The 24494-nt window shown below is 42.4% G+C and overlaps 1 protein-coding gene across 2 annotated transcripts in view; it reads left to right on the plus strand.

Moving 5' to 3' along the window:
* The window catches only part of epha4l (eph receptor A4, like), a 58409-nt gene extending 40321 nt beyond the window's left edge, over positions 1–18088 (plus strand). Inside the window, exons 8-18 of one of the 2 annotated variants that reach the window (XM_062418446.1) lie at positions 82–193; positions 2743–2801; positions 3313–3426; positions 4076–4261; positions 7904–7965; positions 8967–9176; positions 9276–9425; positions 9829–10025; positions 12004–12162; positions 13420–14667; positions 16398–18088. In XM_062418446.1, coding sequence (XP_062274430.1) covers positions 82–193; positions 2743–2801; positions 3313–3426; positions 4076–4261; positions 7904–7965; positions 8967–9176; positions 9276–9425; positions 9829–10025; positions 12004–12162; positions 13420–13534 — 1364 coding nt within the window. In that variant the 3' untranslated portion in view covers positions 13535–14667; positions 16398–18088. The remainder of the gene's footprint in view (positions 1–81; positions 194–2742; positions 2802–3312; positions 3427–4075; positions 4262–7903; positions 7966–8966; positions 9177–9275; positions 9426–9828; positions 10026–12003; positions 12163–13419; positions 14668–16397) is intronic. The other variant, XM_062418445.1, reaches the window with a different exon arrangement.
* Positions 18089–24494: the final 6406 nt, after the last annotated feature.

Raw genomic sequence — 24494 nt, forward strand, 5'->3', positions numbered from 1 at the left:
ATATTGACTTTTCTCTTTCTCTTTTCTCCCTTTCTCTTTTCTCTCCTCTCCCTCTTCCTCCTCCTCCCCCCTCTTCCACAGTGCCAGCTCCCATTATTGGTGATGGGGCCAACTCCACAGTGTTACTGGTATCCGTAGTGGGCAGCGTGGTCCTCCTCCTCATCCTCATCAGCGCTTTTGTCATCAGCCGAAGGTGAGCTTCATCCCTTTTTATCCCTCCTTTTTACCTTCTGCTTTCTGTCTCCCCTGCTTTCCTCTGAGATGAGGGATGTCTTGCTTAGCACCAGGAAAAGTAGCTGTCACGAGATGGAAAACACACACACACACACACACACACACACACACACACACACACACACACGGAGCCAGACAGCTAGTGCAACTCACTCACGTCGGATGAGTGATGACTCGCCACACCGGAGACGTGATTGACAGCCCCCGACAGCTGAAGAGATGCAATCAGCGACCCCTCGCTCCCCAGTCCTCTGCATCCATCCCTTGCTCCTCGCATCCCCTGCATCCCTCTCTCTCTCTCACTCTATCTCCTGGCTGGCAGCTGTAATCCCGGCCACTGGTTATTTTCCTCCTGCTGTGCCATGCTGACCGCCGTGAAGGAACGAGAGAGAGAGACAGAGAGAGGAATAAAGGGAAAAAAGAGGGGAAGGTGGACAATGAGCTAAGTGGGGCAATGGAAAAAGGAGATAGAATACAGAGAGATAGAAGGAGGTAGACAGAGAGGCATCAGGTGGATTTGCAGTGACCCAATCTCAGGGTGTTAACCAGCGAGCAGGACAAAGCACTGTCACACAGACAGGATTACATGCAGATGGGGCTGCTTCACCTCGGGGTGTTAACCACACTCCCCCAATGTGTGTGTGCGTGCGTGTGTGTGTGTGTGTATGGGGGTAGGTGTGTACATCTGTGTGCATATCCTTATTTTTTTTTAAAGAAGTATTGCCTTCGTGTGTGCGGGCACTGGGGGGAAGGAGGGGAGTGTCAACGGTTTGTGTGTTGACACATTTGCATCTGTGTGTACGAGCCTTTAATGGCCCTTTATGTGTGTGTGTGGGTCAGTGTGTGTGTGCCTCTTTATATGGAAACCAAATCATTGTTTGCATGTGTGTATTGGTGTTGAGAATGATAGGGAGTGAAGGAGGCTGTTGATTGTGTGTGAGTGTGTGTGTGTGTGTGTGTGTGGTGTGTGTGTGTGTCCTCGCTCTCCATGCGATTGCCTCTCTCCCTCTCCAGCCAAGCAGGTGGTTGTCTCTGCCTTGTTTATATGCATGTGACGGCCACTGTCATTGTGCTGCTACAGCCATCCTGTGATTGTGGGGAGGGACTGTAATCACGTAGCCGTTTACCATCATTACAAAACCAAAGAGGAGGACAATGTCTCACACATCTGGTCATTTCCACCACTGACCCAACACATCAATATAAGCACAGGTGTCAGGCTGCCTCAGGGATTTGGAGGGAATAAGTGCATCTTCACCAGGATTGATTTAAAGCTTTTATACCCGTCTGGGCCCCCTCTGCTGTATTTTCTTGCTGTATGCTCAGTGCCCTTCAGAAACCTTCAGCATATTTTATGTTTTTTACAAGTGAAAACACGGAATACTTATCAGCACAGTGAACTTGAGGTATCAAAGGTAAAAAGTATTCATTATGCAGAATGGTTCCCTTCAGACTCTGGAATATTAATACTGATGCATTAACATGTAAGTGACATTTTAACATTGAAGTTGATCAGAAATGATCTAATTTAGACTACACTAGTTGTGTAGATGGTTCTGTCACAATGCATCTTATTGTATAAGCTCAGCAGATATTATGACATTATGGGGTAGGAATCTACAAACTAGTACCTGTAACTGTTAAATAAATATACATAAAACTGAACTGAAATTGAAGTATAAATGACCTTAAAATTGGACTTAAGTACAGTACTTGAGTCATTTTTGGCATCTGGTTTACATGTTAAAAAATCTTAAACTTTTAACCCTTTCATGCATGGATTATGATAATTATGATCATATTTTTTCCTAGGTGTTTTTATGTCTCTTTAGGCACAACGAAAAAATAAAAGTGTGGTAAACTTTCATATATCCATATCTGTCCACATCTTATCATTTAAGGAATAGTTCGACATTTTGGCAAATACGCCTTTAAGTTTCAGTTTCAGATATAACGTGCTAACTAGAGAACTTTAGATTTGCTGCTATAAGCAAACAGTGCTGGCTTTAGCTTGATATTTACTATACTGTCATTAGAGTGGTATCAGTGTCCTCATGTAACCTTTAGCCTGAAAGCAGTTAGGTCTATTTGCTTAAATTGTGCTCTATTCTTCAGCTTTTATCTACATAATTAAGAGCAAATATCTACAGTCCATATGTAAAAAATGTCAATAGGTTTGCAACCAGCTCATTTACAAAGAAAGCATGCTGTCTGTGTAATGAGCTCTGTCTAATAAATAATTATATCAAACATGAATATCAATGTCTCATCAGTAATCAGTCATTGTACTGCCTCTTCACATCATTTAATTGATGTATAAGTGGGTTTGGGAATCTTTGTTTTATGTTTTAATTAAGCTTTACTGAACTGACACTTGTTTTTTGGGATTTTTTTTTGATACAGATGCTTTTTATTCTGACACACACTCCCTGACATTTAAATGTTAAAATAAATGTAGCATTTGCTGTTGTGACTCCCAACTGACCACCCTGCTGTTTTTGCCCCCAGAAGGAGTAAGTACAGCAAGGCCAAGCAGGACTCTGACGAGGAGAAGCACTTACACCAAGGTAACCCACAGTTAACGCTACACCTACACACTATGTAATTGAAAAACATTAGCGCTGTCAGGTGTGCTCATGTGTGTGCACTCTAAACAGCAAATGAGATCCATAAAATGGTAGGGAGAAAGGGAAAAAAAACCAACAAAACAATTTTGAAGTTAATGTACTTGCATCCTAACATGCCCCAAACACCTCATTATCAAGCCATCAGCATTGTTATTTGGGTCCCGCAAAAATTTCAAACTAATGAGCTCCATCTTCATTGAAGTGAGCCGCCGTGACAAGAAAAGCATTAGAGTCGGTGCGAATCGATGTATGGAGAGAAGAAAGGAGGAGGAGGAGGAGGAGATGAGGTTCCGCAGAGGAAGGCGGTGTAGCCTGCAGCACGATGGAAATAAATAACAGATGGAGAGTACTTCGCCGGAATGAATTAACCTTCATTTTTCACTCCCTTCTTCTCCTCTCTTTCTTGCTTTTGCTCCCTTTCCTTCCAAACTTTTTCTTTCTCCTTTTATAGGAGTGAGGATATACGTTGACCCCTTCACCTACGAGGACCCCAACCAAGCCGTCCGCGAGTTCGCCAAAGAGATCGACGCCTCCTGCATCAAAATCGAAAAGGTTATCGGCATCGGTGAGGAGCCGCTATTTATTTCAGCTTATTTCACTGCATCCACTCATTCTTCATCAATTATAATAAATGCAGTGTTTTTTTCTGGAGGCTTTGCAGTTTGATGTATTCTGACATACTTTGGATAAAAGCATCGGCCTAATGGAATCATAGCATATTTAGTATTCCATTCCTTCTAATATTCTGCTGCCAGTATTTGTTTCTGGGTGATTCATGCCTGTGTTTGCACTCATGTGTTCTCAGAATAAAAACCGCCGCTTTCTCTAACAGCATTTGCCTCCAGAGAGGTCAACGGGGGAAAAAAAGAAATCAGGAGAAGCTAAATATGTTGTCCGTGCTATTCCTGTGGCCAGTGAAAAGTCATCCAATGACAAAATAATAAAGAGAAAGAATCAATATCCATTTCCTCCCTCTCTCTACTCTAGTGGGTGAAAGGAGGGAGTGGGGATGAGCGAGGGATTAGAGACCCTGATCAATGTTTAAAGTGGACCCCTTTCTAACCTGCACGCGCACACAAACACACAGGCACAAACCTTCATCTACACCACCTTTCTAGATTTGATTTATAGCCCCGTGCGCTGTGCCATCGATGGAAAGCGTTATCGTTTCTTACCTTTAAAAAAAAAACCCGATGGCCATCGTTGTGTTTCAGGGGAGTTCGGGGAGGTCTGCAGCGGCCGCCTGAAGATGCCCGGGAAGAGGGAGATCTGCGTGGCCATCAAGACGCTGAAAGCCGGCTACACCGACAAACAGAGGAGGGATTTCTTGTCCGAGGCCAGCATCATGGGCCAGTTCGACCACCCGAACATCATCCACCTAGAGGGCGTGGTCACCAAATGTACGTCTGATTTTCTACGATTTTTTTTTAAAAAGGTGCATTTTTGGTGCACAATTCCTTTGCTATTTGGGAAACCTTAAAATATTTGGGGGGGAATAAAAAATGCTGCTCGAAATCTGCTCCCACACAGACACACACACACACACACACACACACACACACACACACACACACACACACACACACACACACACACACACACACACACACACACACACACACACACACACACACACAGACTATTACGTTATAATAACACAGAAAGGACATTCATTCCTGCTGTCCCCTATAAAAAAAACAACAATAAATCATTGCAAACTACATCGGTGGTTTTGGGTGACTTTGGTGAGTGCAGGGACAAACGTATCTTTACTAGCTAGCCAAAGGTGAGTGTTTGGGGGGCTGTTGTGTGTTTTCATGCCTTTTACCTACAGCATCTAAAGATATCCAAACAGTTCCATAAACGCATTGTGTGTGTGTGTGTGTGTGTGTGTGTGTGTGGATGTCCCAGTCGGGGTATCCCCAGGTGAGCTTTGTCCAGATGGAAAGGGTCCAAGAGTTGGTGGGGAGGAGGGGAGATTGGGGGGGGGGGGGGGTCTAATGGGTACAGGAACAGGCCCTGTAGTGCGGCACCAGGCTCATTAATCATGGTGTCAGCTGTAAATGTGTTTGGGGTTAGGGAGTGATACCCTATCCCTCCTCTATCTGCTGCTGCATGGCCACAAAACACCGGCCAAATCTCCCTCCCTCTGCCCTTGGCATTCTCTCCTCTGTGTTTCTCTCCACCTTTTTACACCTTCCCCCGATGCTATTTGTCAGGATAAATTTGTGTGTGTGTATTTGTGTGTGTGTGTGTTTGAATGTCTTGTCCGCACATCAGCCTCTGTGCACCTTTGATTATATGCACGTGTGTGTGAGTGTTACCATAGCTGATGGTCGGCCACGGCTCGGGTTAGATGGATGAAGTGCCTTAATGTGTCGTGACATTACAGCCTGGCTCTATCTGTGCTAGATAACACTGTCTCTCTCACTTTTATACACATTGTGCACACACTCAGACAGATGCACACGCACACACACACACACACACTTAGCCCAGTCGGAGCTGAAAATGAACAGCAGCACAGGCAGGAATTGCTTATCACCTATCTCGCGTCCCGCCGAGGGGAATGACCTCTCAGACCTCGGTGAGACGGAGTGAGAAACACAAAGACAGAAAGAGAGAGAGAGAGAGAGAGAGAGAGAAAGGACAGATGGACAGGCGGAAGGAGAAGAAATCGGAGACGAGCAGCAGCCAGGGGAAGGTGCAAATAGAGACGCGGAGGGAAAGAGACAAGGAGGCGGTCAGGGGCTGATGGATTAGAGGAAAGACGGAGAACAACAGCGGGTACGACAGACAGAGAGAGAAAGAGAGAGAACTCAGAGGGTGGGAGAGTTACTGAACCGGAGGCTGAAAAAGAAAAAAAAGATGGAACGAGACAGGAGGAGAGAGAAGAAGCAAAAGCGGACGACCTGCGCGCCTGCGACAGGAGCCAACATGAAAGGATGGTGAGCCAAAGCAAGGAGGGCATCCGATAACTCCCACTCCACCTCCTAACACTTTGGAGAGCTTGACACAAGGTTTGGGCAAATTAGTCCTGTCAGCGGAATCTATTAAAAATCCATTATTTGAATAGCACTCCCCTCTCCATTACAATCAAGTTAAAAGGAATTCTCAATCTGGCCTCAGTTTGCTGGCATGTCCAACAGAGCCAATTAATGCTTATTAATTATGGAGAAACTCCAAATAGGCACTAAAATACATAAATGTGCAAAAATCCCACACTGAGGACTGCCTGGCTGTAGTCCACCCATCTTTGAAGCCTGTATAGACTTTATGTTTCCATCACCTAGTGTGTAATTAAAATCTAGCCTCCATTAGAGCTCAAAATCAGATGTGATGTGTTTAACGGCTCATTTACATAAAGCAAGAGTGTGCTAATTTAAGAAAGATCTGCTTTTAAGAGGCAGATCTTTGTCCGCCGCAAACCCAGAGGCCTCTGAAGAACGTTCCCCCAATATTGTCCCCCTGTTGCGTCCCCTGTTTTGTTGGCAGGTGATAATCAGCCCACTGGCGGGGCCCTTGCCCAGAGTTCACTGCCAAAGGCGGCAGGGCGTATGCAGTAAACAAGGAATTAGCATGCAAATGGGCTGGGAGGAAGAGGGTGGGGCTGGGAAGGCGAGAGTTTAAGGTCGCGGGTCAGACGCTCCCCAGACTTGATTGGGGAGCTGCCAATCATCGGCGGCCCCGGGGCAGAGGCGCGCAACAAAGGGAACAAAGATGGCTGACAAAGAGGGCCCCCGCTCTCCCTCAGCTTTAACTCCACTTCCTCTTTACGGGGGCATCGGCGTAGCGCCCCGTAATTAATGGAGTGCCAATCACGCGGCGGGTGAGGCGGTGACTGACGGCCTCTTGGCATGGCGAGAGGCCTGATGTGGAGTGGAGGAACTTCACCTTCTAGACCTCAGCTGCCAACTGCTTTGGCTCTCCGCTGCTTATGGCAATTCTGCTGGAGCACACCAGAGATTTCGCTCAGCCTCCTCTCCTCTCTCTCAAGGCCTCAGGCTTAACTCAGCACTTCTCTTCACCATGCAATAAGCTTTTAAGTCCACCTTAACTGTGCCACTTGAAATGGAACGCAAAGAACAGCGTTGTCCTCGGAGGAATTTGTGGCGGCACTTTTCGGCATGTGTTGTTGCCATGGCTGGTTAGGCACCAGCTTGCTGGCGTTTTGGGACAAAAACAAGCCACCCTCCCTTCCTTCTCCTTTCTTTTTTTTCATCTCTCTCTCTCTATCTCTTTCTCTGCCTTTCTTTCTCTTCATGCCGCGCTATCCCCCCTCATCCTAAAGGGGAGACAAAGACAGACAGAGACCCACCAGGGAATGTCCACCCTCCCTGCCGCCTGCCCCGACTCAGATAAAGACACAGACGCTTACCCAAGAGAGACGGAGAGTGGAAGACAGAGGGATGGGGTGAAAAAGGCCAGAGAGGAGTGGCAAGGATTGGTGGAGGGGGGGGCGAGTATGAGCGAGGGAGGAGAAAAAAGAAAGCAATGGGAGATAGCAGGAGAGTGACAGATGCGTGGAAAGTTGGCAGAGGAGAAAGAGGGCAAAGGGACAGTGAGCGACATAAATAGTGAGTCAGAGAGATTCTGGGTGAGTGATCGTGATGATACTTTTAGATAATGCTTCCAACGTTTGTTCATATTTGCATAAACACAAGATGGTGTGTGTGACTGTGTGTGTGTGTGTGTGTGTGTGTGTGTGTGTGTGTGTGCGCCCTGGTGTTTTGTTTCAGTGGAGATGCCTTTGCATGTGCAGTGAAAGAAAAGAGGGGACGTCAGGGCAACCGTTACACTGAGCTAATTAAATCACTACGGGACAGAGATGGATGGCCTAACACACACACACACACACACACACACACACACACACACACACACACACACACACACACACACACACTCACACACACTCACATTCCCTGGAGAACCTCCCCTGCTGTGTCGGGCTGTGATGTGCATCGTTTACCTCCATAATCATCTGCCTTTCATTCTCTCACTCTTTCTCTCTCTCTCTCTCTCTCTCTCTCTCTCTCTAGGTAAGCCAGTGATGATTATCACAGAGTACATGGAAAACGGATCCCTGGATGCATTCCTGAGGGTCAGTCATGCGTTACTGTCTGAACATACGTGTGCATGTGTGTGTTTGTGCGTGCGCGCACGCGATGCCGATCCCATCTTATCTCTGTAATGTCATCTGCTGAAATTACAAGCGTTCGTTCACAAACATTCGCCCTAATCTTTATCCTCTCCTCGATCAACTGTTTTTTTTTACGACGAGGAGGCTGTCGCAGGTTTAACCTCCGCTTTTTCAGGGTTCACTAAACTTTAGGATTTAGATGATGATTAGCTACTTTATCCTGTAAATACGCACAGTGTTAAGGTGAACTCAAGGAAATTACAACCACTTGTTGCACATTAATCGTATGCAGCTGTAAGGATGTTTTTTAGTGTTTATAATGGTTTTATGAACCACTATAACTCCTTTTATGATGCATCTATAATTGATATAACACCATAAATGGTTAATTAACATAGTTGCAATTATTTTCAATGATATGCCTTAATGAATATTGAGCACATTTATTAACAGTTGTAAACCATCAGTGAATAACAGTTAATAAAAGCTTTGTGACATAGAGTAATATCAGCATTATTTAATTAATACAAATAATTTTAAAAATGTTTAATATTAAAGAAAATGCATGTAATAGTTTGTTCATATGTGTAATCAAACAGATGTATTGTACTGTGTTATAAAGCATTGCCAAATACAATAATAACATTTTTATCATAAATGTATATATTAAAATAATTCAATCTTATCTTATAATGCAATCTTATCCCTAAAATATCCTTATATCTTCATACAGCTACATTGTGTAATAAACCATTTATTTATTTTTGTATATAATATACTTCTAATGAATGTTAAAATATGTAAATCACAATTTTTTAAAATCCAGTATGGAGCAATTTATGGCAGAAATAATGATTTATGCTTTTTTAAACATCTAAGATGCCAGTAAGACTATAACTGAATATTAATAATTCAAATAATTGAACATTTAAAAAAACGTGTTTTCTTCTTCTTCTCTGCAGAAGAACGACGGTCGCTTCACGGTGATCCAGCTGGTGGGCATCCTGCGTGGCATCGCCTCAGGCATGAAGTACCTGTCAGACATGAGCTACGTTCACCGCGACCTGGCAGCTCGCAACATCTTGGTCAACAGCAACCTGGTGTGCAAGGTGTCCGACTTCGGCATGTCCCGAGTGCTGGAGGACGACCCCGAGGCTGCGTACACCACCAGGGTGAGCGTGTGTGTCAGACTGAGTCGCCGGTCTGTCTGCGTGTCACCTTACTTGTCTGCGTTGTCAGATTGTATTAATCAGCCCATCTGTCAATTACAGGGTGGGAAAATCCCAATCCGCTGGACGGCCCCGGAGGCTATCGCTTACAGGAAGTTCACCTCGGCCAGTGACGTGTGGAGCTACGGCATCGTCATGTGGGAGGTGATGTCATACGGCGAGCGACCATACTGGGACATGAGTAATCAAGATGTAAGTCACAAGAAGACAAGCATAAATAATACACAGCTTGAATTAACTCAACGATAACTCTCAGTTGCATGTGTACTGTCAAATATGTTTAAAAGCTCATATTAACTTGGTTATATAATCAAATTGCCTGAAGGGCTGACAAACACCAGTAATATATTTCCTTTTCTCATTATACATTGAATTCACATTTTTAGTGTCACTAATGATGATAAAGAATTCAATTTATGCATAACTAAATGTGTTGCGTAGGTGCCCAAAGTAAAATGATTAAAAATTAAGTGATGGGTATAAAATGAAAGTGGGGGAACCCACCATAGCTGTAATCAAACTGCCTACAGTTTTTATTACAGTTCAACTCTCACACACACAGCGAGACTCACAGCAGCATTAATCTACTTCACAGGTGATCAAGGCCATTGATGAGGGCTATCGGCTGCCCCCGCCCATGGATTGCCCCGTTGCGCTCCACCAGCTCATGCTGGACTGCTGGCAGAGAGAGAGGGCCGACCGGCCAAAGTTTGGACAGATCGTCAACATGCTGGATAAGCTGATTCGTAACCCCAACACTCTGAAGAGGACCGGGGGAGAGACCGCTGTCAGGTGAGAGACAGAGGGACAGAGACAGACACACGTTTTCACTTACATCTATATCTAGCCACACAGATAGTTCTGTATGAAATGGATCAGGTTTTCAGATATCCATTTTAAGATTTCTGTATCCAGCTCAAAGGAACATTTGTAGTTCTCAGAGCACTTAAATGACATTCTTAAACGTCCCAGAACACAAGTTAAAGAGTTTTCATTGGAACGTGATCTGAACACACATAAACTCAAAGGCCAATGCTTTTACTGGTGATAGAATCGTGGGATATCGTGGAATTTTTAGTAGTAGAAACCTAAGCAGTAAATAAGAGAAATTTATTACAATCTTTCAAATAAAAATCTGGTAATACACACCACATTGGAGATAGGTCGCAACTTGTTTCATGTATTCCTTACATTAGTCGATGTGTATTACAAGCCAAGCTAAACCAAAAACAAACCATTTTATGTTCAATTCACACTGTTAATGGGCAAATACTGTATGTTGTCTTGGAAGCTAATGTGCATAAACACACATTTGCTCATCAGCTATACACACTAGCCCGCACTGTATACACTCTGGTTTCTACTAAATATATTATGTAGCTCTCACATCAACCCAATCACACACACATTCCTATTCTCTCTGGTTACGTTCACCCTCAAACATTATCTACAAGCAACATGTGGCTCTTTTCAGCACAAACACCCACCATAATGGATTTCTCTGCAAACTAGCGTTAATGGTGCCATACATTCAGGAATGTAGCCACTTTAACGTGGTGGGGGGGGAATTACGATGTAACGCCGAGTTAAAAACAAACATGACCCTTCAGCTCCGACACCATTACTCTCGAACAGTCCAACGTGTTAAGAATGACCTACGTGTGTTTACAGACTCAGCGCGGGCCAGCAGGAGTCTGTTCGCGTTTTAACGAGTGTGTGAGCGCACACGAGCGGGACACACACCTGCGCACGCACACACTCGCCTAATGGGAGAGGGGAGACCTTGTGGAGTAATTAGCTCCTATAGTGCGACCTATAAATGCAGCTTTTACAGGTATAAGAGGAAAGTAGAGAAAGTAGAGCGCGTGTGTCTGACTGTGTGAGGCGACGCATAATCTGTTCCACCTACTGACAAGAGACGACTAATTAAAGAGTCTGACATCTCGCTCTCGCAGTTCAACTCAACATCGTTTTTTTAAGAAGAGAGGGAACGCTAAAGAGCGTGTGAGAGCCAGAGAGTCATCAAAGCAGGACCGCCACAGACTCACCGGCCCCTGTATGTAAATGTTTCATGGCTGACGGAGCTGCTGCAACGCTCAAAGGAAAGGAAAAAGATGTGGAAAAAAGAAGTGGAGAAAAAAAGAGGAGGGAGGTAATTCTGCTGATGAATATCTGGATTTAAGAAGGAACTCCACCGTGCTGTTAAGTTCACTGAAGTATGTCTGGGCGGTGTGTTTTTCTGTAGAATGAGGATTAACTAACTGTATCAGTCACACCCAGTGGTAACCTTGTTTGACTTGGCTCCGTTTTTAGTGGCATGTACAAAACAGGGACACAAGGAAATGCAGCCTGGTGCATTTTATGGTGTTTTGTGGCTCTCTGTCCTTGCGTAAGGTGTATGTGTCATGCTCTTTTGATACCGCGGCGGAGCATCAAAGTCCGGCGTGAGGAAATTCGAATGCCCGTAATGCTGTCATTGCCGTACTTGTCATGAATCAATGGCGTTCCAGATTGTGTAACAGACCGGATCATTGCTTTTCACGCCAGAAGCACTTTATCAGACTGTAACTTTTATTATCTATTTGCACAGACAGTTGCACACACAATGGTTTGGAGCTAAAGCTTGCACGCCAGACTTGAAGTCAGTGTCAAGCACTGCCTGTGACTGCTACTTGAAGAAGTTAGAGCCTACAACACTTAAAGGTATATTGAATTAATTTTCCACTTTTCCTTTTCCTTACTTCCTTCCTTCCTCTCCTCCACCCACTAGGCCTAACACCACCCTGCTGGAGCCAGGCAGCCCCGAAGCATCCTCGGCCGTGAGCACAGTGGAGGACTGGCTGCAGGCCATCGGCATGGAGAGATACAGCGACAACTTTACTGCCGCCGGCTACAACACTCCAGAGGCTGTGGTCCACATGACACAGGAGTGAGTAGAAAGGAGAGAAGAAAGGAAGAAAGAAAGAGAAAAAAAGGATAGAGAAGATGCAAGCTAGTCAACACAGCAAAAAACTTTTTTTTATAACTTTTTGTTATAGCAAGTGAATTCTGGGAATATGGTAGTCCCACTTTTGACACCTTTAAGTGTATCAGATCACTCAATATTTTTTTTAAGACAAATATTTCAAGAAGTGAAGGATGAAAAGATAATTTATGTGTATATTTGGCTGGTTTATCCATTAAAAACATTGATTTTATTTACTTGAAAAAAATATTTCTGCTTGGTAAATTTCACTTTCATGATTCTGACTTTTCCAAGAAATATACTGGAAACCAAAAATCAATGATTTCTTTGAAATATGCTCATTTAAAGAAGACGATTGATACCAATTTCATGTCTGTACGCTTAATATGAGGCCAGAGCCTGGAGGTGTTAGATTAGCTTAGCATAAATATATCTTTGAATAGCCTACTTTTATTTTGAGGACTCTTTTTTGAAAATTGTGATTATATACTGTAATTAAAACAAAGTTAATTTTTAATTAAAGGCCTAACTCAACATTTTGGGAAATGCTCTCATTTAAAGAAGACGATTGATACAACTTTCATGCCTATACACTAAATATGAAGCTAGAGCCTGGAGGTGATGAATTAGCTTAGCTTTAGAACTAGAAGTAGACGGAGAAAGCTAACCTGGTTTTACTAGCACCTCTACATTTTACCAACTGACACATATCTTGTTTATTTAATCATACACAAGTGTAAAAACACAGTGTGTGTCTTGAGTTCCATAAATATTTCCAGCATGCAGCCTAGCTATCTTTTTTCCCAGCTTCCAATCTTAATGCTAAACTAAGCTAATCTCCTTGCCCATGGGCTCTAGCTTCATATCTAGCATACATACATGAGTGGTGTCTACTTTCTCGTATAACTAACGGCAAGAAGGGAAATGAATATGTGTAGAGAATAGCATAGAATCAATCTGTGATATATTTTGCCTACATGTGTTAAATGTGTTTCGGTCTCTGTCACTGGTCTGGAGGCCCCTATATTTTCACTTTTCACCCATTAAGATTATAGGATTAAGATTGCTGTGTTGGCAAGCTAAATTCCTTATACAGCAGTTAAACTGTCAAGTCAGTTTCCACTGTGGAAGGGTGTAAAATCCATCATGTGGATCAGGCTTTCGTGTGTTTGTTATTGTTGTCCTTGGTCCTAAATGTCTGCTTTCCCCCCTTCCTTCCAGAGACATGGCCCGCATAGGCATCTCCTCTGCAGCACACCAGAACAAGATCCTGACCAGCGTCCAGGGAATGCTGTCTCAAATGCAACAGATGCAAGGCAGAATGGTTCCCGTCTGAGAGATTTAAACAAAGAAAAAAGGAAAAGGGAGCAAAGCGACTTCGTTTCTTATGAAAAAAAAAATAACAAAAAAGATTAAATATTACAAAAAAAAGAGACAAATAAACTATGAAGAAATAGTTTACCTCATCCATGCACTTTAAATTGGATCTAAAAGAAAAGAAGACGTTGAAGAAGAAGAAAAAAAGTGGTGAAAATGGCACTTTTTAAAAATCAGACCTTTACCTTGCCCTTTTTTTTGTTTGTTGTTTTGGAGAATGGGACACTTCTGTCTGCAGCATTTATGGATAAATGGAGGGACGGCTGGAAAAGTGCTTCCGAGAGGCCAATCTGGAGTGCCTTTAATGGTCTGGAAGGAAAAGTGAGGGAGGAGGGAGGGAATCGTACCTTTCTCCCTCCTCTTGGGCAGAGTGTTGTTTCTGGAACTTTCTTTCTGGAATAGTCCGTGGAGCAGATTTTTTTGATTTCCTGTGACTGTGTTTATTGTACATGAATTGTTTCTGTGGGACTCGCAGGCCGCTCTGGCCACCATTGTTCTCTCTCAGCTGGATCTGTTTGATATCTCACAGACAAAATGGAGGATCCTAACCGTCAGATATAAACAGTGAATCTCTGAGAGGTTGAGGGTTGGATTCCGCGGGGAGATGGCGGTGCAGGGAGGGCTTATTTTGAGGAGCTTCATGTTGTGTTTTTCTGCTCAGTTCTGGCCTTGTTTTCTTCCCAGAACGCTGTATTTTGTTGCCCTCAGGACGTTACTGAGAATGTCTTTGATCTTCCAGAGGAGCCTTCCCACTCCCCTGTCTTCCCAAAAATGCCCTCCCACACCTCTGATAAACACACAATTTGGATTCTTCCATTCATCTCCCCCATCAGAATCAAAGCCCCCCCTCTCCTCTCGCCCACCCTCCTGCAGCACCTATCACCTCTTCCTCACCACTTTTTGATGGACAGCTGTTTGGACCACTTAAATTGGCTTTATAAATTGGACGCAAGATGAAGGAATTTATCGGCGGGATTTTTATCGAACATAAGGATGCAGCATGGATGTGGAATGAATCACAGTCATAAGCATCGTCATCGCCATGACAATAAATAAGAAAATACACTGGGGATTACTCAATCAATAACCAAGGTAAGAATCAATACAATTCTTTGGACTTACAGCAGCACTAACAAAAGCCCTAGTAAAACATTACATATAAAGTTACTGGATTATACCTCCCTGTATTATTGCAGTATGCTTCTAATATCAAGTACGTCTCGCCACCAAGAGCCTATAAAATTCATTAGAACTCCGCCACTCTCTCATCACTGGCCCCTCAGCACCAGAAACGGTGTTAATTAACAAGTGGGTCGCGCCATCCTAGGCAGCCAGAGCAGATCAATAGCCGCTGGTCTGTGATCAGTCTGCGGGCATGATGTGGCTGGCATGTAAATGAGAAGAATTAATCAGCAGCTGACTCCCAGTCAGCTAAACAGAGCCCACCAGAGCTCACTAACACTTTCCAGGATTGTATAGAAGGTGATGTCGAGCAGGCCAACACACAAATATGTTGTCATGGTATCAGATATCACAAATTTTTCCTCATCTTTGGTTAATACTTGACCATATTTTAAGTTTTGGACTTACTAAATAGATCATACCATAGAACACGTACCCTAAAGTTAATAAAAAATGGATTTGGATTACTCAGCAGGTTTAAGACTGATCTCTCCCTCTTGCATAATTACTTTAAATTATGTGATGGCATTCATTTATTTGATTTATTTAACACACTCAGTTTCCAGTTTATTAGCTTCATCATCCAATACAATAACCCTACAATAAAAAAATGACCTTCATGAAGGGTATCATGTTCAGTTTTCATTGCAACTGTTTAAGAGAGGCATATGGAGGTTGTGTTAAAGGTGCAGTTTGTGCTGTTGAACAGAGCTGCAACTGATGATTATTTTCATTATTGGGACAAATGCTTATAATAATTTAACAGAGATCAAGGTGACACATCTAAATTGCTTGTTTTTATTAGACCAAGAATCCAAAACCTGGTGACATGAGATTTACTATATGACAAAGTAAAGCTTCAAAATCTTCACATTTGATAAACTCAAACTGGCAGATGTTTAGAATTTTTGCTTTAAAAATGACCTAAATGATGAATAAGTTATGTAAATGTTTGCTGATTAATATTCTGTTGATTGACTAATTGTTTCAGCTCTACAGTTGAATTATTTTTAATTAAACTGCAGTGTCACCCCCATTTAAGTGAATGTCAGTAGACGAAATATTAGAAACACCTCTCAGTATAACGGCTTTAACTTCTTCTACAATAAAATAAAACAATTTTTAAATTTCCGTACAGATAACCAAACAGTGCTTATAATATTAAGAATGAATGACTATATTTCATCAATATTCCTTCTTGAGGGATGTTAAAGATTTTTACAAAGGAATAATTTCAGTCAGTATTATAAGAAACAGGAGCGCAGCTGCACTGGCTTCAATTTATACATGAAGTATTCCAATATACAAACTCATTACGTATGTATTTGAGTGCGTTTGACGCGTGCCAATCTGTCAAGGACACATTTCATCTATTATGTGCACAGAGCAGCATATGGTGCACATAAGTTAATACATTGTTGCCACAATCCATATTCTCCCTACAGGGCGGCTGTGTGTGCCGTCTCTGGATGCTCTGGCTTTGGCTCTCGGTTTTGTTTAGCTAAATGAGTTGAATGTTTCAGGGAGCTGGAGCGAGAGAGGAGTATTGTTGGTCAGGACTGGATGCCAAGTAGGAATTGTTTAGATTCGAAACCACCATGACTGATGCAGCCTCTCTCTCTCTCTCTCTTTCTCTCCAGCTGCTGTCGTCCATCATAAACAGGATCCCGGGCCTCGCTTTCGCCATGACTTAGAATTCCTCCTCGTCTTCCTCCTTCCTGCGCTCCTCTCCGCTCCTCTCCTTGGAGTCTCTCCTCTGACACCGAGAAGACAGATCCATCCCCGCGTTTCTGAGACGTCCGCCGTCCACAACATGTCATCTTGACAAACTAGCCACCATGTGCTTGTGGCCATCCAGCGAAGTACTGGAATTACTATGAATGATTTAACAGCATTAAAAAAAAAAAGAGAGAGACAATAAGAAGAATGTAATATAATCGAGAAGCCCTGCTCCAGCGGATAATGTACCTTTTTTTTTGTTGTTGTTGAAAGTTTCATTTTTTTAATTTTATGATGATTTTTTTTTTGTGTTGTTTTGTTCTTTGTTTGCATGTACAGTAACAAGCGTTTGATTTGAGCGTGCGAATGACTCTCGAAGTGTGTGTGTGTGTGTGTGTGCACGAGAGTGTGTGCGTGAGTCTAGATGTATGAGTGACGTCTATTTGAAGTACTATCAGTAATTTTGTCCGATTTCATGCCACTGTGGAGAACGAGGAGATAACAGAGTTGTATTGTTTTTGATATAAAGAAAAATCGTGGACTTTTTTTTTTTCTTTTTTGCTTTTGTGTCGTCTAAAAAAAAAAAAAAACCTTAAAAAAAAAACGATGTAAGGTGTGTCGCTCCCGTCGTGCAAACTCTTGCTCAGCAACAGCATTTATTAAAACAGCTTTTCTGGAATGCAACCCATTTCTGCTTTTGGCAGTGACGCCAGCTTGCAAACGGACACGCGGAGGCACAGACGAGAAAAGCTTCTTGTCCGTAGAAACATAAGCGGACAACACTATAGTTTGGACTCTCCAAGCTCATGACAAGTCAAGGAGAACACGTTGGAACCGTCTCTCGATATGGGAGAAGGGGAGCAGTTTAAAATGAAGCACCTGTACACAACAAAGGATCAGAGAAGTGAGGAAAAAAAGTGATAAAGAACGGGAAACAGTTGGTTATTTTCATTTTTTCCAGAGCACAACATACAGCTACAGGTTTAACCCAATGGACTTTTTTTTTTTTGTTCCTTTATCTCTTTAAACTATACTTATGTGAATGTTTTTAAACTTGTAAGTGACGCTTCAGATAATACAAGAACACCTCCGTCCTTAATACAGCTCTACTGCTCTTTCCTTTTTTGGCGATGTGTTACTTTTTTGGGGTTTTATCTGTTGAAAACAAACGAGAAAAAAAAAGGACCTGTTTGGAAATATGCAAGACGTGTTGGGAAGGAGAAGGAAACCAGAATGTACTGTAAAATACTTTTTTCCTTTACTTAAATGTTGGACGATTTGAAAAAACACAAAAAAGAAAAAAAAAAATTAACAAAAACGCAAGAGTTAATGTTTGTCATTGTATGCCTTCCGATGCCATATGATCTAGCCATGTAGATCTAACATTCTCTCAATCTTTGGTTTTTGTACCTTTTTTTGTTGTTGACATGATCATGATTTTTTTTTTTTTTGCCTTTTTTCTTTTTGTTTTATTTGTTTTTGTCAAGGAGCTCTAGGTACATGTAACTTATGTCATTTATTTATGTCCTTTTATATCTAGTTTGTAAAATAATAGCCTAAAGTGAAGAAAATAAAGGGGTGCCAAAGCGCATTCTTATTAAAGTAGAAACCATATGACGATCTCCCTGCCTCTCATTCACACACACACACACACACACACACACATTTAAAGCAAAGGTTGTCAGCACTTCCATCTGTTATTACAGTCATTATATCTGTAGAGAAGAGCTGATTACCTCACTATCATGCACTGATTACTGCATTATATGACTGCATATAATAAAGGGATTATGTAAGAGTAAGAAGTAGGAAGAGGCCAAGGTAGTACATCAAGCAGCTTTCTTGGCCTCATTTGTTTTCTCTATTTTTCACTGTCGCTCTGCGTAACCTAAACACACACTGAGAGGATAAAAAATGGCCAGTGTGTTGGCAGCGTGTCCCCTCTGCAGCACATGTTTAGCAGATATCATGACTCCGGACTCCGAAGACTTGGCCCTCAACTCATTGTCGGGCCTTGAGGCAGCAGCGAGAGCCACTCACTCGGCACGGTGTGCGAGTGTGTATGTGTGTGTGTGTATGTGCGTTTAATCAGAATAACATCTGCTTCCTGTGCTCATTTCCAACAGCGATAAACTGCTGATTGTCCTCAGTCTTTGATAAGGGCCCGGGAGTGGGTGGAGGAGGAGGAGGAGGAGGGGGGGGTGGTGGGAGCGGACAGTTTTAGAAACGGAGCTCAGGCGAACTTTGAGCCAAGCAGCGTTTTACACGTTTCCTGAGAAATCACCAGTGCAACGCATGCATACATTAAAGCTCTGAAGTTTGCAGTGGGAGATTTTGATCAGCCTCAGAGGGAAAGCGTGCCTCCTTCGCAGATTGTTGGCAAGCTTCGAGGGGAAGACGGAGGAAGATTAGTGAGGCTGAGCTTGATAAATTTGCCCTAACTGAGAATGTTTATATTTCAATTTTTTGACAACTGGAACAGCATTCGATTTAAAAAAAAATAAAAATACACCCCCGTGATTACACATACATAGGACATATGTGTATACACAACGATTCTTTTGCTTTAATCCTGGCTCAATAGTGTGTACAAAAAAAAAGGGAAAAAAGTGGGGGTGTGCTGCTGAAAGAGAAAGAAAGAAAGCTATAAAGAAAGGCAGTAAGTGCAGTCCGGAATGCTAGAAGCGAGAAGGAGGACAGAAAAAGACAAAGTGAGAGGAAGAAACCCAGACAGGCAGGAGTTAGTGCAGGTCACACGGAAAGGAAAAAGCTGTCTGTAACCAAAGTATGCCAAGTCATGTTGAAAGTTCAGGTCGTGGCCATGATTTGGCTCTAATACTGCCTGTCTCTTCACCGCTAGAACTAAATCAGCACAATCCAACACCTCTTGTCAGTAAAGCCACGGATTCTCAGGCTCAGGCCCAAGAAAATGATCCCCCAGGTATTGTAGCTTGTGATCTTTTTTTTATGGGAGGGACAACGCAGATGGTGGGAATAAAAGACCAGCATGGACTTGGATCATTGATGAGTATATTTACTGCTCACATGGGAGCTTCTGGTGTACAATAATTCCCAAAGGGTTATTTCCCATGTGGTTTATGCTGGTCTGGTGTTCCAGAAATAACTTACCTATAAATTCCATGTAGGTATGATCCCATTGTTCATATTCTACTTGCAGCGCCAACATTCAGGGCAAGTGTAACCCTTTACATAGCAGCGTGGAAAGTAAGGTTGTAGAGGTTGGGGTGATGGATTGGTGTGTGGCACAATACAGACCTGCAATAAACATTCACCTCTCTATTAACTTTAGCCGTAATCCTTCCATAATCCAAGGAATGTCACAGACTGATCCTAAGGATCATCAGTGTCAATCCAGGCAAATTGATCAGTGACAACTGAAGTAAAGCTGATCAAATGCTGATCCTTTTTTAATTTACTCTGCTATGTTTTGTCGAATGTCTCAGCCAGCTAATGCTATGATGATGGCTAATATTTTTATTTTATTCCATATAAAAGTAAAACTAAAGTGTAGAAAATGATTTGGCCGTACTGGTGGGAGATGTGAAAACCAGACTATTAACTCGCTAATCTTGTACCAATGCTAACAAATTGATTTTTTTCTAGTTCCAACAGTATCAACAGCTCTCATTCCCTGCTGGTACATTTCCATTCATCTCACCTCTGCTTCTGCCAATCAGCCACACCCACCTTGTCAGCTCATCACTCTCACCTGGACTCTAGCCAGTATATATGCTCCTCCTGCTCACTCACTCCTTACCAGATTCTTCTTCTCTTCATGCAAGATTCTCCAGCACTCATTTTTGGCTTGATCTCCCGTTACCGACTCTGCCCCGATCTTCTGTCCCCAACCACCAGTTCGGGCCTCTGCACCTCCTGGTTCCAGATCTTCTGTCTGAATTGTGCCTTTCTGCATTTCCCCTGTTACCCATCACCACTCTACCTATGGTGTTTGTGCTGCAACTGGTTCCTACCACCTCCATCCGTTACAGTCTCCTGCAGTAAAATCAAACAATCAGGTCTCATCAATTTCAGTCACATTCTTCTCGGTAAACCTTTATTCATACAATATTAAAAAATAAAAAGCTGATCAATTTAACAGTATAAACCAGTAGACCTTCAGTATTTGGGTCATGTAGTTTACGGAAAATATAGTAAGCTGTTATTTGCACGTGTCAGACACATTTAATCGCACTTCTGCTAGTATGTATTTATTTGAACTTGATATATTGCTTTCAGGATGACATAAGCTCTGTCTATCTCTACCTCGATCTCATTTTTCAAGTTGAAGCTTAAGTGTGCACTGGACAGCTGTTTCATTTTGATGAATATAAGTATCCACATGTCATGTGCGATCTTAGTGTCAATGTGAAAAGCACTGGCATGTAATCTAGCTTCGACATTCTTGTCTTTTCTGGTAATAAAGGTTGCTTTACACACATGACTCATAGGAATGAACAAACATTGGGATTTGTGATCTTTTGTCACCTTAAAACCTGTTTCAGCTGTCTGATTCGGCTGCGATAACTCAATCAAGCTTCGATTGTATGAACCCTCTCATGCTTAAATCCAAATAAAGGGGTTCAAACAAATATCAAGTGATAGAAAATTAAGTCAAGATATAGGAAACTTAACCCTTTCAGATCCTCTTTTATACACAAACACACAGTGCTAGATGACTTGATGCTTTTGTCGGCCAATTTAATTAGGAAGCCTGTAGGTGAAGTGCTAGCCCCTCAAACTGGCTTAACCCCAGCAGCTCTATACCGTCACTGCAACCCATTGGGTTGCTTTGTTTCATAATTCAATGTTCTGAATGCCTGTCCTTTAAGCTAATCACAATGGAGCACACTTCACATTGACATGATGATTACTCTGTCCTTTGTGTCGTCGTTCCTGAGTACACCCTCAAATCAGAACAATATTATAATCCATAATCCAAACGCTTCAACGTAAATCCCCAGCTGCTTCACCCAATTTTGGGTCAAGAGTTTTCTTTTCTAAACTCTCCAGGTGATTGGTCGGCATTCTCGTCATGATGAAGGGCAATTTAAGAGGGAAAGGGAGTGCTGTTATGATGTACGTTGAAATATCTGACAAAATGAAAAGCGAGGGAGAAGAAAACAAGAAGGGCTGAAAGCTTCAGTGGGAAAATATCTGGGCAGAGCCTCTCAAACGTCTGAGCATATTGATCGAGAGGCTTCCAGCACAGAGTTGACCTTGTGTCTGGTCTTTGAGGTATTGCGTGTGAGGACTTTTTGACATACACAGCGATAACCATAAAGGGCACCAAAAAACCCACGCCAAGGTCGGAACAAAGTAGGAACAAATTCTGGCAGTGAGACAGAATGTGTCTTAATTTAGCTGAAATCTCCCAGTTCACAGTCAAACACCGTCTGTGTAGCCGTCAAACAGCATTTTTGCTTCGGCAGACACCAGAGGCAGAAACTATCGCAGACAAACACCCGACAACATGAAAAAACACTTAGGGAGAAGCACCCCCTCTCTTGGTTGCAACCAGGCCTGAAGGCAGCTTTTTTTTTCTCCCCTAGAGTCTCCTGTGAGTAATGGAAATGAAGGGGAGATGAATGAGCGTCGGAGAACAAAACAAACATGGGAAAACAGAGCTGTGAGTCGGCGCGATAAAGACAAAGAGAAAGGGGAGAGGGAGAGGGAAGCGAGTGAAGACAAATGTTTGACAACTTTAGAGACAAAGCTGAAGACGTCTTGGAGTCAATAATTTTACAAGTTATTGGCAGCAGATCTGAGAACGTTTATTCAAGGTTTGTTAATGTATATGTGTGTATATATGTGTGTGTATATGTGTGTATATATATGAGCAGTGTTAGGGAGTAACTAGTTACATGTAACAGCGTTACATAATTTAATTACAAAATAAATATAACTGTAATACGTTACAGTTACTGAGAAAAAAATGTGTCATTATATTACAGTAACTTGTTGATTATTACAAAGGAGGCTACATCTGAAATCACACCTTTAAGATTTTACTCAGGAGGGTTTTTCCCTCATATTTTAATATTTAACTAACTGAATACATATATTGCTGTTTTTAATTATTTTAAATCAAATTTTTTAAAAATGTTTTATAAATAAATCATGATGTGGGCTTATTTGGTATACACATGGGTTTAAATGTTGTCACAGTACCAATTAAGCCCATACCAGATTTGTGACTTTTTTCATAAAATGTCTTTATTTTATATTCCAAAATCTACATTAACTAATGAATACAGTTTAAGAATGAGTTAAATCTTGCTTTATAAGAAATGATCTCCCTTATAAATCATGTCAGTATCCATGAAAAAAACCTGGACTTAGATTTTGGTGCTTAATGGGAACAAAAAATGTTTAGAAAATTAAAAAAAGTAATCAAATGTAATACGTAACATTTCTTTGATTAAGTAAATGAAATAGTTACATCAATTATTACATTCTAAATAGAGTAACTATTAATCTGTAACTTACATTTCCAAAGTAACCTTCTCAGCCCTGTAAGTGTGTTTGCTTGGAGAAATAATATTAGGAAAAAACGGTTTGGCACTTCTATATCCAGGAATTCAGTGCTGTATGACATGGAGGGATGATAAAGGTATTTAGAAGGAGATCTGGATGAAGAAACTGAGATTTTTCTCTGTTTATGAACTCTTTATTCAGCACCTCATAAACCACAGCGATGTTCAAATATGCCCTAGCCCCCAAACATCTGTCTAAAGATTTCGGAGGACAAAACCGAGAGACGCTTTCGCTGCAAAAGCCAAACTATGCAGCTAGCTTAACACCCGACCTCTCTGCAGCGACCGCAGCTGTTTCTCTGTGAAAACAAAATCTATTGTTTGGCATTGACGGCTGCTGCGAACCTAAATATATATGTTTTTCGCTCGAGGCTAAAGAAACCGAGCTAACAACAAGAGCAGCCTTAAAGTCAGCAGCCTTTTGCATCCCTCCCCACCTGCTTTGTGTGGGAAAAGCCACTCTCTCCAGGGGCATAATCCTCTGTGATTGTTGGTCTGTTGGGAGAATGTGGAGCTTTATCAGCCCCACCAGACTAATCTCACCTCCGGGCCAAAGGGTGCCGGCGGGTTGCCTGTTCCAAAATGAAGGCAAAGGCAGGTCACCTACTTGACCACTCAACTGCTGCTTATCCAGATCCACCGGCCACCACTGCTGGCCCCACCTGATAGGCTGACCTTTGACCTTACTGAACACACACATGGACGTACAGCCAAATACACACACAAACATGCTAATCTCTAGAGCAAAGCACTTTCTCGAACCTCCGAATCTCGGGTGTAGGACGCCTCGCTCGAAGGTTAAGAAGGCAAAGTGCACACGCAAGTGGATGATGTGGATTTGGCTTCCAAGTCTGCCGGCAAGATGATGGTTAATCAAGTGAACCCCTCCTTTCCCTGACCCACCCACACACACACTCACACACACACACAGCCCCCCTTCCTCCTCCCCCTCAGTAGACGGCAGCTTGATGAAGGTCCACCAGGCTATCAGCTCAGGCAGAAACCTGGTTATCACAGTGAAAGCAATGTAGAAAATCCCCCTGATAACTGCCTGATAGACTGAGATCGACAGACAGCTATGTATATATAGAAAGACAGAGGGAGAAAATTGGAAAAGAGAAGCGAAAAAGAAACCTGTAGATGAAAGGAGAAGTTGGGAGACAGACAGGTGATTCAATTCTTTGCAATTGCCACCCCACCCCCTGAACTCCATACCTCCCCCAAACTTCTCTTTTTAACCTTATTTTATTTAAAAAGTTGGCACAAAAGAAAAAGCAAGGAATGATAGAGTGAATGAAAGAAAGAAAAGGCACCTTGTGTCACAACGGCCATCCATCATTTGATGATTTGAGACCAACGGTGAGAAAAAGGGGTGTAGATTAAAGGAGACGGAGAGCTCGGTAACACTGCTGAGAAAGTCGGGCTTGGGGATTTACTCTGTTCAGCGCAGCTTTGGCCTTTGGA

The sequence above is a fragment of the Scomber scombrus genome, chromosome 5, assembly GCF_963691925.1.
Source record: "Scomber scombrus chromosome 5, fScoSco1.1, whole genome shotgun sequence".
Classification (NCBI taxonomy): domain Eukaryota; kingdom Metazoa; phylum Chordata; class Actinopteri; order Scombriformes; family Scombridae; genus Scomber; species Scomber scombrus.